Source organism: Papaver somniferum, chromosome 9, assembly GCF_003573695.1.
Source record: "Papaver somniferum cultivar HN1 chromosome 9, ASM357369v1, whole genome shotgun sequence".
Taxonomy (NCBI): Eukaryota; Viridiplantae; Streptophyta; class Magnoliopsida; order Ranunculales; family Papaveraceae; genus Papaver; species Papaver somniferum.
Window position 1 is genome coordinate 114837385 of NC_039366.1, and position 16200 is coordinate 114853584.

General features: G+C 34.3%; 2 protein-coding genes and 2 non-coding genes across 4 annotated transcripts; 2 read left to right on the forward strand and 2 right to left on the reverse strand.

The window, feature by feature from the left end:
* Positions 1–3660: 3660 nt before the first annotated feature.
* Positions 3661–5065, forward strand: LOC113307983 (tubulin-folding cofactor C-like). Its single transcript, XM_026556450.1, has one exon. The coding sequence runs from the start codon at positions 3749–3751 to the stop codon at positions 4829–4831; it is 1083 nt and encodes a 360-aa protein (XP_026412235.1). The 5' UTR covers positions 3661–3748; the 3' UTR covers positions 4832–5065.
* Positions 5066–7435: 2370 nt separating this feature from the next.
* On the reverse strand, positions 7436–7517 carry TRNAS-CGA. Its single transcript has one exon. It is a non-coding gene; the product is annotated as a tRNA-Ser (tRNA).
* A 50-nt stretch (positions 7518–7567) lies between these two features.
* LOC113309060 (kinetochore protein SPC24 homolog) lies at positions 7568–11598 on the forward strand. Its single transcript, XM_026557488.1, has 7 exons — positions 7568–7782; positions 7883–7951; positions 9678–9888; positions 10154–10295; positions 10392–10493; positions 10918–10991; positions 11135–11598. Exons 1-7 carry the CDS (start codon positions 7723–7725, stop codon positions 11242–11244), a joined length of 768 nt encoding a protein of 255 aa, XP_026413273.1. The 5' UTR covers positions 7568–7722; the 3' UTR covers positions 11245–11598.
* Positions 11599–12034: 436 nt separating this feature from the next.
* Positions 12035–12107, reverse strand: TRNAK-CUU. The gene has a single exon. It is a non-coding gene; the product is annotated as a tRNA-Lys (tRNA).
* Positions 12108–16200: the final 4093 nt, after the last annotated feature.

The following is a 16200-nucleotide window of genomic DNA, read 5'->3' on the forward strand; positions in this document are numbered from 1 at the left end:
CGCATCATTTATAGGATATATAATGTAGGATATGTAGTGAGTATTATAAAATATGTATTGTAGCATATGAATTGAGTATACAGTGTATATTTGATGTACCGAGAGTGAACTTGAGTGTATGATTGGATTCTATAGTGATTTTGGTGTACGATCTTTAGGTTTATGGATCTACTATGTTGTTTTTGTTTTATCGATTGAGTACATAATTTGATGTACTGAGAAGAAAATGAATACATGTCTGATATTTTCATTTAAATAGACTTTGCAATATATTTATTGTTGGTACAGCTCCAAAATATGCATATCTGCTTGTGTTCTTAATATAATCATTTTCTTGTTCTTGGGATTCTTGTAACAATCAGATCATCTTCGCCAAAACATATTTTTGACTGGATTAATACGTTCTAGGGGTTCACTCAGCACATATTAATATTTACTAGGTTTTACTCAATACATATTAAAATGTACTAAATTCATTTATGTCTGTTTACGTGAATTTGTAATGTGTTTTTCTTCAAATCCTGATATTTGTTTGCTAAATTAATAAGCAACTTATTTACATGTTATGATGTGTTTGCTTTTCTAAGAAGCATGAGAGTTCAATGGTTTTCTGAATGTACATATGAAGAAAGTAAGATAAGTTTGCTGCATTTCTTTATTATGTTCTGTTGATACACTTTCTTTTACTTTCTTGCTTGTGTCAGATCATCTTTGGATTTTATGAAAATGGCGTTGCTCGTAATCGTGCATTAGATCCAGCAGTTCTTTCTCGGCTTAAACAGTTTTCTGCAATGACAGGTACATATTCTGCAATGATATTCTTATCAGTCTTTGCAGAAACTGCACTTAATTCTAGACAAAATCACTCAAAATCTACTAGGATTTCACTTAGTACATATCGAGATCTACTAGGTTTTCGCTCAGTACATATCGATATGTACTAGGTTAGGTAAGATAGTCAACTAAGATGTTTGTACACGTAGTGATTCATATTGATACATACTGTCATTTGGGCTTATTTTTGTTTTCAAACTTTTGTTTTTTACTATTATTATTTTGTTCTCTGTGATGTTTACCTAATATTGCATAATGGGGTCTGCAGGAGTTGGCACCATCAGCGTGCTCATCAAACAAGGAGATGATATCAAATGTGTGATATCTACTAAATTTCACTTGGTACATATCAATATGTACTAGGTTTTCGCTCAGTAGATATGTACTAAAGTTTCACTGTATACATATTAATATGTACCGGGTGATACAATATGTACTAAAGCTGGATAAGTTATGTTTATGGCAGAATTTTCTTTTAAGTACCATGTTTGTAGTACGGGTAGATATGTACTGCTATTAGATAAGGCTTCATACTCTTTTTAGTCTTTTATTTCAAGTTCATACGATTAGTATGTTGCAGTACTATAAGAAATATTGAAGCTAAGTTTTTTTTTTCTTTTTTCTGTAAACCCTGTTGTACTAGATTGTAGACCTTTTTGTACTAAAAATAGTCTTGAGTTAAAATTTCAGTTTCTTATTTGCGCGCAAGGTTTTACAGTACATGCAGATATGTACTGCTTGTATTTGAGGCTTCATACTCTTTTTTTTGCAGATATGTACTGCTGTTTTCTTAAAGAGGTTTCATACTCTTTTTCAATCGTCTTCATGCTGACTAGTATGTTGCAAAACTATAAATTCAAACAAAGAATTTAGAACAGCGGTACAATATTGCAAAATATTACAAAATAATGACGGGAAAAATAATATAAGAGACGATAACGTACTCAACCATTGTGTTACTTGCAAAAAAAATTCCAACACAACAAAATGATTCAGTATATATCAATATCCGTACATAAGCTACTTTATAGATCAATTTTTTTTTTTGACATTTTTCGTTGAGAAGAATATTGCTCATAAACCATGACATACCATACAAAACACAAAAAAGGAGAAAACATTACTTATTGTACAATAAATCTTCATTAGCTAGTTACAATTGAAAAACATCTAAGCAAACAAAGGATTAAACGAACACCACAACTACTAGTTTTCCACTGCCACACTGCTCCCGTAACCAATTACCGATCCGTACCCAACCCCAACTCCCTTATCAGCACTATATCAATGCTCACCAGCAAAGCTATTACCAGCTCCAGCACTATCACCTAGCGTATACACCTCCACCAGCACCATTGACTACAAAGCTACCACAAGCACCACAAGCCCACATAGTCATTTACCTGTATAATCAACAAGCATCAGAAACCTAAATTACAAACTTATCCAACTGTACATGTTGATATTTAACGGTGGATATGAATTTTGTTAAAAGTCAGTTTTTCGATTAGTACATACCAATTTGCATGTTAGTACATATTACAACATAAGATTAACCCATATCTACTAGATATAACATGAACTGGTCATATATATCCATCATTACATGTTGATATGTACTAATTCAACAACAAAGTACTTTCAACAGCACATATCAAAATATAAACTAGGATTTCTAACAGTACATACTAATGTGTACTGTGGGATCATACAGAACATAATATGAACTGCAAAAGTTAAAGACTATGATACATGCGTTACATATTGATATGTACTGTATGAGTATGATCATACACAACATTTGATCAGTACTTATCAAAGGTTTTTAACAGTACATTTCAGTATGTACTATAGGATCATATGAGGAAATTTCAAAATATACAATACATATCAAGGGTTTACCTGGTACATATCAAGCATACAAAGGTTTAAGCAGTACATGTTAATATGTACCTTATATCTATGTAAGATAAAGTACCGATGGTTCATATCCTACAATACATATCAAGGATTTTGGTTTGTACATACTGATATGTATTGTAAGATCAGATGCAGCAAAAGGGACGGTACATATCAAGGGGTTTTTATCAGTACATACTGATATGTATGTACTGTAGGATCATATAAGAAAATTGGTATAAAAATAAACAAAATTAGAAGTAAAAACATTTCACAGATAGAAACAAATTAGAATTAGTACCCCTTTTTTTTGGATGAAAACCCAGATTTTTTTGATTTTGGTTGAGTATCAATATATTTTCTTATTTTTATTTGATGCTGATTCAATTGATTTCTTCTTCTTCTTTGATTTAGGTTGACAACCAAAACTAATTTATTCTTCTTTCATTTGTTCTTGTTATAACCATTTTTGTCGATTTGAGTAGAAATCAATTTTCAGATCTACGGGTTTTGATGATTTAGGTTAGATGAAGATTGTAATGATCCTATTGATGATTTCCTTTCAGATTCGGGTTACTTTTGATTTCTGAGTTTTCGATTTCAGGGGTTAAATCGTTGATCGTTTTGATTTTGATCTTTACTGAGCGCCCTAGTTTATATCGATGTTGGCTTTGAATCTTGATTTAGGAGAAACGTGACTGTGTTCGCACGTGAAATATCATGGGTAAAGAAGTAATTTTCGCTGTTCAAACCTTTTTCTGGACCTCCAGATAAATGTTATTTCCCGCTGGACTAACGATTAAGGTGGGTCGGGTATTGTGGACCAAATAGCAAAGTTCTCTTTTTGGATCGGTTCTGGTCGGGTTTTGTTCGGTCGGGTAGAATTTCTCGACCGCAATTTGCTGTACAGTCCACATTCCACATCTGTATTTTTTTCGTTCCAAGAGGAGTGCAAGAACGAGTGAGAGAGGAGAAAACGAAGGAGACAAAGATTAGTGCACAAATCGACAACTCCATGGAAGAAAATCAGTCAAACAACCCAGCAGATAAACCCCAAGATACAATTGCTCAAAAGAAACATGCTGCGATGATTGAACGCCTCTCGAATCTCCACCAATCTCGTCTTCAACAAGCTGTCTCACGTAAGTCTGATTCAAACGATTTACCTGCTTTTGAATCCACTAAATCATTTACAGATCGATTTTATGAATCTAAAAAATCAATCGAAACTGAAATCAACCGATGCCGTCTTGTTACTGATTCAGAATCAAAAGCTAATCTGAAATCCGATCTTGACCAACTATCGATTTCGATTTCTGAGCTTGAGAAACTAGTTGCAGAAAACTCATACTTCTTGCCTTCTTATGAAGTGCGGGCGTCTCTTAAAACTATATCTGATTTGAAAGCAACATTAGAGAGTGTTAATTATGAGTTATTACCTAAGAAGAAATTCTCATTTAGGAATAAATCTACTGCTGCGAAGAAAGATCAGGGTAATGTGGTTACAATTGAGAATGAAAACAGTGGGTTTGATTCGGTTTTAGCTGAAAAATGTAGTATTCAAGTTCGGGATTCTCCTGGGTTTCGTAACAAAGAGGGAGTCATTTTGGTGAAAAGCTTTGGGAGTTCAAAAGAAGGAGATTTCACTCTCTCGGACTTAAATTCGTGTGAGGTGAGGGTAACTGGTTGTTTTAGAGCACTTTACGTTCATAGATTGAGGAATTGTCGTGTTTACGTAGGACCTGTTATGGGGTCGATTCTTATTGAACAAGCTGAGGATTGCTTGTTTATGATGGCGTCTCATCAAATGAGGATTCATCATGCTAAGAAGACAGATTTTTATCTGCGGGTTCGGAGTAGACCAATAATTGAGGATTGCAATAGTGTGAGGTTTGCTCCTTATTTGTTGCGTTATGAAGGAATTGATAAAGACCTTAAAGATTCAAGTCTTGATGAAGAGACTGGAAATTGGGCAAATGTGGATGATTTCAAATGGTTGAGAGCTGTGCAATCGCCTAACTGGTCCATCTTACCTGAGGAAGAACGTGTTAGTGCGGTGAATATTTCAAATCTGGAAACACCAAGTGATGACATTTAGGATTTTTTGCTAATCCTGCTGACTATGTAGCAAGGTGAGGATTTCAGAACTTCAGATGGCAAGTAGTTTGAAGGCAACTAAGAAACCTGGGTATTTTTTATTTTCATTGTGTTAAGAATTTTAAAGTTAATCAATATTGGACACAGTTTGACGATCTTTAACACATAGATGTGTTGTTTGATGTAATCTGTGTTTTATACGCAAATCTCAGTTCAAGCAAAAAATGAATTAATATAGCTATCCCAGCCAAGTTGGTTTTGTGTGATTTCCGTTTTTTGGGCAGGGAACCAGAAGTACATTCTATACTTGTCCAGATACCAGATATATGGCCAATGCAGAACTTATCTGTAGGGACTTACAGACAATGCTGAACTGCATTATGCAGGCAAAAATTTAATTTACTATTGTTATTTCAATAAATTACAAATATTAGAACAACTTGAAGAGCTTAGGGTTGCCTTGTGGGTTTCTTCACTTTTTGTTAGATATAAACAGGCCATAAATTTTGTATTAGCCCTGTCAGGTAACGCTGGTCATATATGCTTGCACTTGAGCTGCCAATTTTCATCATACTTAAAAGAGCAAAAAGCTGAAATGGAGGTTAGAATATTCTGTGTGCTACTTTAAACCTAGTTTTAATAATTTTATGAAACGAGATTGAGCCTTTTAATTGTGTGCAATGAAAGATGTTATTCTCATGTTGTTTTAACTGCAAGTATTTTCCTGAGCATAAGCTACCAGATAACGTCATTGCAACAACTGATGCAAAGACTGCTATGCTCAGAGTAATACAAGTCATGAGTTAACAGGGGCAGATCAGTCCCAGTGATGTCGAGTATTTTGAAGAGGTTTCCGAGGTTCATGTACAGATTATATTAGTGGCATCTTTTCAAACCGAACCGGCTATGGATCGGCTCGGTTACAGTTCAGCAACTGGTAACCGTCAGGTGGCCGGTTCGGCTGATAACCGGACCGACCATATGATCTTCTCTGTTGAGCAAACAGAAGTTCTTGGTCACCTGCCTTTGCAGATATAAATCTTGAGCACTCCTCTTCCCTTTTTAATCCATTTACATGGAAATCATGTTTATGGAAACTTCAGCTTTTAGGTGTTAATATAAGCAGGTTAAGCCGAATCATATCAAGTCATATCACAGATTTTAACATTTTCTTTATGCCTATGCAATATCAGGATCTCTTTCTAGATGCCAAAGACACTGAAGATTTTGGGGTGCAATATTTTTAGTTTATCTCCAATCAAGGTTATTTAACTTATTTTTGTTTGGCCTGCATCAAACAAACGACTAAATCCATATGCAATCCATATACGGAACATGCTCATGCTTGCTCCATAAATTTTCAAGACAGAACTTCTATTGCTTCAAAAAGGAAAAAAAATAAAATGACAGAACTTCTGCGGTTGCACATTCTAAAAAAAGAAAAACATTAAAAAGAAGGATTCGAACCTGGGCAGGCAAAGCCTAAGGAAAAAAACATTAAATATTTAAAACGTCAACAGAAGAAAAAAAGAACGGTTTTTTGGGATCAGCCTTTTTTTGGGGACCATTGTTTTATTTTGGGTAAGATATTAGAAGTAAATCTAGGTCACCCCTTATCTAAATATTTATATTAATACCAAAATTATCCTCCTGATTATTTTTGTATAATGATTAGTTAATGTGATTAATCATTGATTAAGGTTAAATTAATAGATGATTGTATTTAAAAGAAATAGAATTATTGAGTGACCAAAGTAATAGAAGAAGAAGATGGAGAAAAAAATTATTTTGAGATGGGTAAATATGGAGAAAAAACATTCTCTCGGTACCGAAATATGCTTGTAACTTAGTGAATGTTGTTATAAATGACCTAAAATATCGTCAAAATCAAAATTGTAACAAAAAATTTCAACCAAGTCAATAAAGTTCGGTTATATTATATGAAGAACATGTAACCGAACTTTCTGCAAATGTAGTTCGGTTAATAAATCCAAAATCACAGGCAACCGAACCAAAGCTTTAATGGAGTTTTTGTTTCTGCAAATGTAGTTCGGTTGGGACATTTTTTGCGACGTAACCGAACCCAAAGTTCGGTTGAGACATTTTTTCGCGACGAAACGATTTTTTTTGCGACGTAACCGAACTCAAAGTTCGGTGGGACATTTTTTGTGACGAAATCGAACTTTTTGCGACGAAACCGAACTTTTCTCTGGAAAAAGAAAAACCTCCATTAAAGTTGAGTTCGGTTAGTTCGACAGAGTTTTTCACATAATTCCTAACCGAACTTCTCTGTACAAGTTCCATTTTCAACTCATTTTGGTGATTACTTCTCATTTTTTTCGACCAAAAACGATATATATATACATATTTTGATGGTATATATGTATATATAGAGAGGTGGTGGTGGTCGGAGATGGTAGGTAGTGGTGGCGGCGGCGGTGGGTGGAGGTGGTGGTTATTTATATATATATGTGATTATTAGGTTAGTTTTAAATCAAGTTAGGTTAAGGATAGGTTAGTCATTTCCATATTTTAGGACACCCCTTATAACTATAGAGAAAGTGGCCTAATAAGACCATGGTCCCAAAAAACCGTTCGTAAAAAACGTCAACAGCAGGATTCGAACCTGCGCAGGCAAAGCCCAACAGATTTCGAGTCTGTCTCCTTAACCACTCGGACATATTGACGCCGTTGTTCTAGTTGTTCACATTTTTATATATAGAAAAAAGAATTGAAAAGATGATGAAACCCAATCGCCATTAGTATGAAAAGTGAGAACACCTAAATCAAAGTGATTTTCAAACAAAAGATTAGGTTTTTTCTTCCTCACCTGGGATTTCAGGTGTTTTCGTTCATTTCACTGCTGAAGTCTAGTCTTTGGGTTTTCCGCATATGCATTGTGTGTACCAGCAAATTTTAAAGAGGGGGTATTCTCAAGTATCAAAATCCCAGGTTTGAAATTTCTGCTAGCTTTCTTATTCTAATCATTTACTTATCTCTTACTTTTATTTGTTTAAATTTGATAAAGGGTTTATCTATACATGTATTTCAGATTGGTTGTTGGTGGTTTCAAATTGCTACTTTCTTCAAGTGGAGTAAAGCCATAGTTTTTCATTTTCAGGTAACATTCTCGACTACATAAACCCTAAATCTAGTAGTAGAGTTACACTGTATATGTATACATACTGAAGTAAGGAAAAAGAATTGGCATTCCGAGAGAAGGATGGGTCTTGCTTGTGTTGTACAGCAATTGACTACTGGATGCCAACCATGTACTGGCCCATGATTCTAGTTTCAGGGACGTTATTAGAGAGATAAAAGGGGGTACTTTTTTGAATATTGCTAAATCATGAGGATGATGATTGTCATTTATCAATCTATGAAGTAATTGTTACACCTGATCTGATTGTATATTATGCATTAAGGAACCTACTTGGTCATTTGACGATTTCAAATGTTCTGTGCCACTAAAACTTGTTTGCTATGCATCTTCTCAGCCGAAAAATATTAGAAACTGCTACATTATCTTACAAGTAGTCGTACTCGGATAATATGGTGTTCATGTTTTTGAGATGGTCAATGTCAAAAGCCAAATCAAATTATAATTCGGAATTTTGAGAAACTTTTAATGCCAGTAGAGTGTATGACTGAGTGTAAAGATTAAAGAAGTTAAACGTAGCTAATACTACTACTTATGATACTAATCAGAGACTCAGAGTTGCAACATATTTTCCCTCTTCACTTGTCTTGAGAAGGGTTAACAGAATAACACCCTAAAAACAAAATTGGTGAAATTTTGATAATTCATTATTCACTGTTATCAAATAAAGGAATCACTAAACGCTGTTAAATCCCCAAGTCAGGTAATCTTTTAACCAGGTTTGTTTTGTTCAGTTTTCGGTAGAGAAGCCGAGAATGTTATTAAATTTCCATTTGGTAGTTAGAATTTGTTATAACTATCTGATTCAGGTTGGCAGATGTTTTTCTTTTTGTGTTCTCTTTCCGACTTCAGGATTATCTCCCAGTATCATCTGAGAAACTGTTAAACCCTGGTCTGTCTTTTTTTAAGTAAACTTCAGATTTTGGAGAAAACGTTCTGCTTCCTAGAAAGGTATTACCAACCGTGAAAGGTCAAATAAATTCACTTATTCTTTGTATTAGAATAAACTCTGAAATCTCGAATCTTATTTACCGTTGTTAAAGCCATTAATTATGGAATCAAGGTGGGTAGAGGACATTGAAGGAAGAAATTAGGGGTGCTTAGGGAGTAAAGATTAGGTACCAGTTTGTCATACCAAGTTTCATCTGTGGAGAGTACTTAGCACATTTTAATTTACCACAACTGGTTGTTAGGCTGAATTAGTCTCTATGCCAGTTTTGTTAAGAAAGCTTGGTTAAGGCTCTGTAGTTTTTGATAGACTCCTAGGTGGTGCTGTTTGAACCTTACGGAAAATCTCCGACCTTTATCAATTTTGTTAGTTATTGTTTTGGGGATTTGGTAACAGTTCATCTGCTCACTGGGTATAGTGTTTAAAGCAGATGGAACAAGAACTCTTCCATAAAACCTTATATTTGTTAAGTCTGGTTTTCTTTTGCTTTTTGTTCTTTGGTTGTTTATGTAGTCACGGTCAGCTTGGCTGTTTCATATGGTTATGAGTTTATTGGTGATCTTAATTTGGAGTTGGCTATTTTCATTTGTTTTACGATTTCCACAGTTATCCCCAAAAATCTTATAAATATATGTATTCATTAGTTAGTAAGGGTTCGGAGAATATGATCTAGGTCATGCATAAAGTTTATGTCTTACGTTTTTTTTATCCTTGATGGTAAGTGTTTTCTTCTTTCAGATATTTAGAGAGGAAGTGAATCTGGTAAATACAATGGGCGAGACTGCTACAAAAATTGGTGTCTCCAGCCTCATGTCATATTGTGATGATCTTGTTAAAGTTCTTCAGAACAAAAAGGATATCAATAATTTGATGCAATGTAGTGACAGTGTCAAATTGCTTCGATCATCTTGTGACGGGGATTTTTCCGAGATTCAGAATTCTTTAGAAGGTTTGTTCAGTTTTCCTCCTATAATTTCTATGCCCTTTTGCGAGTCTGTAAAAAGATTTCTTCCACTTGGATTCATGACATTTCTCGTAACTCAAGTAGTTCAACTAGATATAATATCTAAAACATCTCATGTGAAGAAACCTCATTTTGGAATCTTTTTTTGTTTACTGTATCTGAGTTTCGGATTCTCCTGTTTTTGTGAACGACCAATTACAACATTACTTTTATATTTTGTAGCCACTTGACAACCTCTTTTCTGATGCAGTCTATCAGAAGAAGATAGATGAATGCCAGCAAAGGATAACTGATGCAAAAAGTGAAATTGTTAGTGATGCCGAGTTGGATTCTCTCCAAAAAGAATACAAGGAGGAACTTAATAGAGAAAGTTCACTTCATGAGAAGCTTAGATGAGTGCTCCATTGATTTTGAGGTGTTCCTGATGAGTTATGGCTAAAAGCTTTAGTGGTTTTGGTTACTGATATTCTTTTGTTTTCAATTTACACAATTGTTAGTGACAAGATCAATGATCTGGAGCAACAGAGGGTTTCAATTGTAGAACGAGAGATGAACTTGAAGAAAGCTGATAAGGATGAATTTAGAGAACAGTAAGTATTTTGATGATTTTATTGTCCTGCACCTGTAAGTCTTCATTATTTATTTTGCCACTTCAATGATTCATTCTGCACGCACACCAGTTATGTTTAATCAACTACTTATGAGTCTGAATTATCCAGCTAGTGATAACGAGCAATTTCTCTTTTGGCGACACGAACACTAGGTTGGCTAGATATGTAGTAAACAATATTCATTAGACTCAATTATCAGCTAGTGATAATGAGCATTTTCTTCGTCTCCTGCAATTCATAACAGTTACATTAATCCGTTTCCATTCCTAAGTTAATCAATGACTCTTGATGGTTCTTGTGATACATTTTAAAATTGGGGAGAAATGAAAACAAGGGGATAGGCTGAAGTTATCCTTGAATGCTTTTGAATGTGGAACACTGACATAAGTTTGCTTTACTGCAGGAGGAAGCTGTCAATGTATGCATCTGTGACTAATATCATTCCAAATATGGATACTGGAACAAAAATTTCTGGCCGTATCCTTTTCCGAGAAATGTCTTATAGAATATATCCATTGTTGTATGATTGATGAGGCCATCAACTTAATTCTTATTCCATTGATAATGGTGGAAAGTTAAGTTGAGTTGCTACTCTTGTTTTTTCCTTAATTGAAGTACAGATATCGTGGAAAGAGAAAAAAGGACTGTGGAAATGTTTGAATTCGAAACAACAGATTCATCATCGTCGATAGAGATATGCAACAGCCTCTGGAAAATGATAAACTCTTGAGAGCTTTACTAGTTATATATAATAGGGGTGGTTGATACTATAATTATTAGTTTGCTTGTTTATTTTTAAGGCTGAATGTAAAATTTATTCATCAATAACTGGCCACAAGTCAATCCTGTCATCTGCTTCAAATCAGCATCAACAGCTAAGATGTACCGAACACCCCATACTGAGACCAATTTATTTTGCAGCTTCACTTGGAGATGTGGGTGTTTGTCAATTTGTTGTATGGCTGAAGCATTGTCCTAACCTTTTTTCATTTTCTTTTCTTTTTCTGATTTGATGACAATGGACTCGGTTGAATGTTCCTAAGTAATGAGAAATGTTGGAAAAAAGATGTATGAATTCCACTGTCTAAACTCTAAAGTGATGTGCTGAAAGTATGTTTTGCAGTGCATGCCTTGGTAAACTATCGCCTTTAGCGGCTTTGTTTGTTAGCTGCAATTTTGTAGTGGATATGCAGACCTCTGGAATTGGTTTGGCTATATTTTTGTGTGTCAATTTAAAGTATCGTTTGTAGCAGGGGCCAGCTTAATGTTTTCAAACCTGTACTTACTAAAAATGACTAAAAGTGTAAAAAATTGTACTGGAACAGATTTTCGCACATGTATTGGAATTATTAGTATATGAATCAGTGTCGGTATGGCATAGCCCACAGTAGTTTCTTTACAAAATGGATAGCCTTGGAATCATTCTCGACGTAAAATGTAACAGATGTAGGGCCGCTCAACTAGTCTCTAAAACATACTGTATGTTACCAAAGAAAATACGGTAGAAAAAAAATGCATTTCGCCCACCGTGGGGCTCGAACCCACGACCACAAGGTTAAGAGCCTTGCGCTCTACCAACTGAGCTAGACGGGCTGCCTGTTGCGAGAGAGAGCCTTGGTTTTCTTGATGTCTCTATAACTTTTTCTTTTACTAAAAGGGGATATTTTCATTGAAAAGAACATAATGCTTCACAAAAAGCCAAACAACTGCCAAGAGAGTAAAACTACAAGCAAAGAACAAAAAGATATACCGAAACAAACTAGGAGTATTACATAATATCCCATCAAAAAAAAAAATTATTACACAATAGATGCTCATAAATTTCTAACCAACTCCAAAGAAAAGCTCTCACGAAAAAAAAACGATTCACAGACCAATTATAAAAGAATTTTTTTTAGATTTCTAACCATAAGGTGCACAACATAGTTGTTAATGACGAGATGTTTCCATGCGATTATGTATAAAAGCTTAACTTAAGTTAAATCTATGTGGCCCTTACGCTGGCGCTTAGAGTAACCTGAAACTCATGTAGGTCGTTGCTTTTATTGGGTTAAAATTTGAGTTGCTCTTACACCTAGTTATTCACTGAGAAAGATTCAAAGACTGACTCTTGCACCTTTGATGATACAAGGAGTTTTATCAGAGTAAGCATGTGATGGATGCTCTGGGGTGATTGGTTTGATAAGGATTGAACGTTAACTCGAATCAATTGACGAGATTGTTTGGTCATGGAAGATGAAACCTCTAACCAGTATTTTCTCACCGGCTCTCAACCTTTATTCGCTTTGTTTTCGGTTTTTAAGTTAGTTCTTTTTAGTTTAATTCATTACAGTCTCCCCTTTGTTACATTATAAGTCAACAACAAATAATACACAACTTCACTTGGGAATGATCCTTACTACCGTTACGTTGCAAGTTAATATTATTAGGAAATATCTAAATTAATTTGTGCCCCAGACTACATACATCAACATATAATGTTTTCTCATTTAGATGTAGCTTGAACAAAGTTTAGCAGTAGGCTTTAATTATTAGGGTTACTTATTTTAAATTGTTGTTTACATTTTCTTGATATAGCATATTCCAAATCAATATCATATATTGGTTCACCAGAAAATTCTATTCCATTTTCATGATCTTAATGATAATTCTATTCCATTTTCATTAAGATCTTCCTATTACCAATTCAAGATCATTGGTAATCGATGGGTACTGACAAGCCAGTTATTAGATAATTTAATGGATAAAAAATAAAAGATAATAAATTTGATTAAGTATGCTAACCTTTAATTTAATTTAATTTAATTTAATTTATTTTTTACCAAAAAATGTTTTCTTCAAATGGTTTTCATAGATTTTCAATGGTTAATTCTTTTAAGGTAATAATTTGGTTTTATTTGCAAATACGTTATAATGAACAATCAAGTTCGTCAAAATATATAATTTTGTCTACTCAATTATAGAGACATAAGAAAGTTGTTCAAATTATGGTCAAATCAATCAAATCAAATAAGAAAAAATGATATTTTTCACTTGGTCTCTTTGCTACCATGGAACTATTTCCTTTCGAGTTTTAATTTCAACTGAGTATTGCAAGATTATATTAAAGCTGCGAGAAGAAACACAATAAAAAAAATGGAAGCTTTGGGCATTACTTACATTTGCAATCTGGTGGACCATTTGGACGGAAAGAAATAAAAGAACTTTCTCGAGCAAATACAAGATCACCGACAATTCCATATATCAGTCCCTAGTCTAGCTTTAGATATAATACATTATTGTTCAGTTTCCACTTTAAATGAATTAATCTTCATTCATACACTGTGATATTAACAGTAAAACATAAGCCATAAGAGAGATCATTAATATTAAAACTAACAAGCTAGATTGATTTATATTGTTTAAGACTTCCAACTACATCTCCGACCAATAAGAAAGTTACCTAATCATGAGTTTCTCAAAACCCATGGAAAATATACAAAGGAAGAAGAATGGTTTCCTGTTAAGGGAAAAACCAACATGGTGTTTCTCTTTTCTCTCATGTACATGGTTGATGCCTTATTTGAGCTTTAGATCTCTTTTTATATAGCCTTAAATGCTTTCCCCTCAAGTATCCAATATTCCTATGGTTTGGAAACCTATTGGGACCAAGTTTCCTTGATTTACAAATCCAAAATACAACTTTTTCTTTTGTATTCGTCCAAGCTCAATAAGGCCCAACAACCAACAAAAACCAAATCAAAGCTGAGCTTCATCTGAACTCAGAATGACTTCATACTTTTTGCATTGGATTCATATTTTAATTCTCTAAAAGTTAGTGAGAATAAATCATGTATTTGAAAGAATTCTATTTAGTCCTTACTCATTCTCCGCTAGTAGACTTCACTTTCTTGCTCATTTATAAGCGCAATTTCTACTTCTTTTGATTGGTTCATTCTAACAAATACTGAAAAATATGAACGTAATAACAAGGTATAATGCAAGAAATATAATTAAAAGAAGTATGGAATTGACATTCAAAACATCTAAATTATGCACCTATCATATGTTGACCCAATTTGGGGGTTCTCGAACATAAATACCATGACTTTATTCATTTTGTGCAGTTGAGTGAAGCACTTATTGTTTTACTGGTGGTTCGGGATGCTCTATAATTTCACCATGAAATGCTCAGTTTGGTGAGTAACTACATCGGAATGAACTGAGGTCGAGTAGTCTCTTGAAGCACTTACGAGGAGCATCAAGTAAAAAACATGTAGGCGAATTTCAAAATGTCCCTTTCATAAAATTATTTCTAAAATTTTAATAGTCAATACGTCAAAAGTATTGATTCAAACTGAATGTTAATTTAGGATAATAATTCTCTTTTCCAAATAATTATGTAAAATGTTTGGTAGGCTTGTAAACAGTACCTACAATTAAGTGCAAGTGCACAGTGCCTTATTGTGTATAATGCATATACATGTCGATCCACAAGGACAAGGTGGGTGTAGAGTTGAAACTATGGTCTTACTACAACTGACTTAGAACAAAGAGTAATCAAAAAGGTTTTTTTTTTTGCCGATACGGCTAGATGTTGGTAAAGATGATGCTAGGAATACAATAATCAAATATGAAAGCAAAGAGTAATCTAAATAAGCAGATAAATAGGGTGCTAGGACAGTCGAATCCACCTCTTAACATATATTAAGTCAATTCAGTCTCAATAATGTTCTTTTCCCTTGTACGAACATCGATGAACTTCTAGGCTCTGTCGACTATCCAGATAGCAGTGAAGATTCTAGTCTGTCGCACATCAAAGGGTGGTTTCAGGAGGGTGGTTTAGTGTCACTAAGATAATTACCTAATCCTAGTATTATTTTTCCTCTCACAAAACATCTAACCGCAGATCAATCACTTAGATGATTAAACAATCCTGATATGGATATTCTAATCGCAACTAAAGTGTCCCTCCAAAGTACTAACTGTTTACTTAAAACACAACTAGTCAAAGGATCGAACAACAATCAGTTAAGCATGAGTTGCAGCACAATCAACATAGTGTTATTCTGACTACAATGGATATATGGCGTACAATGTGAGAGAAAAATGCTGAAGTGCTCAGATTATATTTATCCAAAACATTACAGTATAACAAGAATAATACCAGAACTTGAATTAAACTTAGCAATAGATTAATGGTTTCATCTAAACCCTAACTATGAAATCAGAACCTCGTGATAATACTGAAAGCAAACATAAACTACTACATCTTGGTGCACCGGCTAATCCGGGCATGCCTTTCTCTCTACAATCTCCTCCCTATTTATACACAAATTTCTCCTCAATCACTAGAATTCGATAATTAGAGAATACTCACTTACTCAAAACACGTTTTCTGACAAACCCTTTCTGCAATTCAGACCTGCAACTCTTGATTTGATGTTTGCTTTAGCTATTGAAGATAACCCTAACTCTATCTCTCCCAATCATAGCTTCTAGGGTTACTGTTTTGGAGGAGGAGCTATGATAGAGATAGATAGAGACTAGGAGGTTGATTGATGGCTCTTGAGAAGGTGGTTGTGATCAGAGATTTGTCGGGGATGTAAGTGATGGAAGGAGGTGAAATGAAGGTATTGGTTCTGTGAAAGAGATAAGAGAGGTGAAGGTGATGTTTCTGGGCAATTTTTGGAGAGAAAGAGGGGTG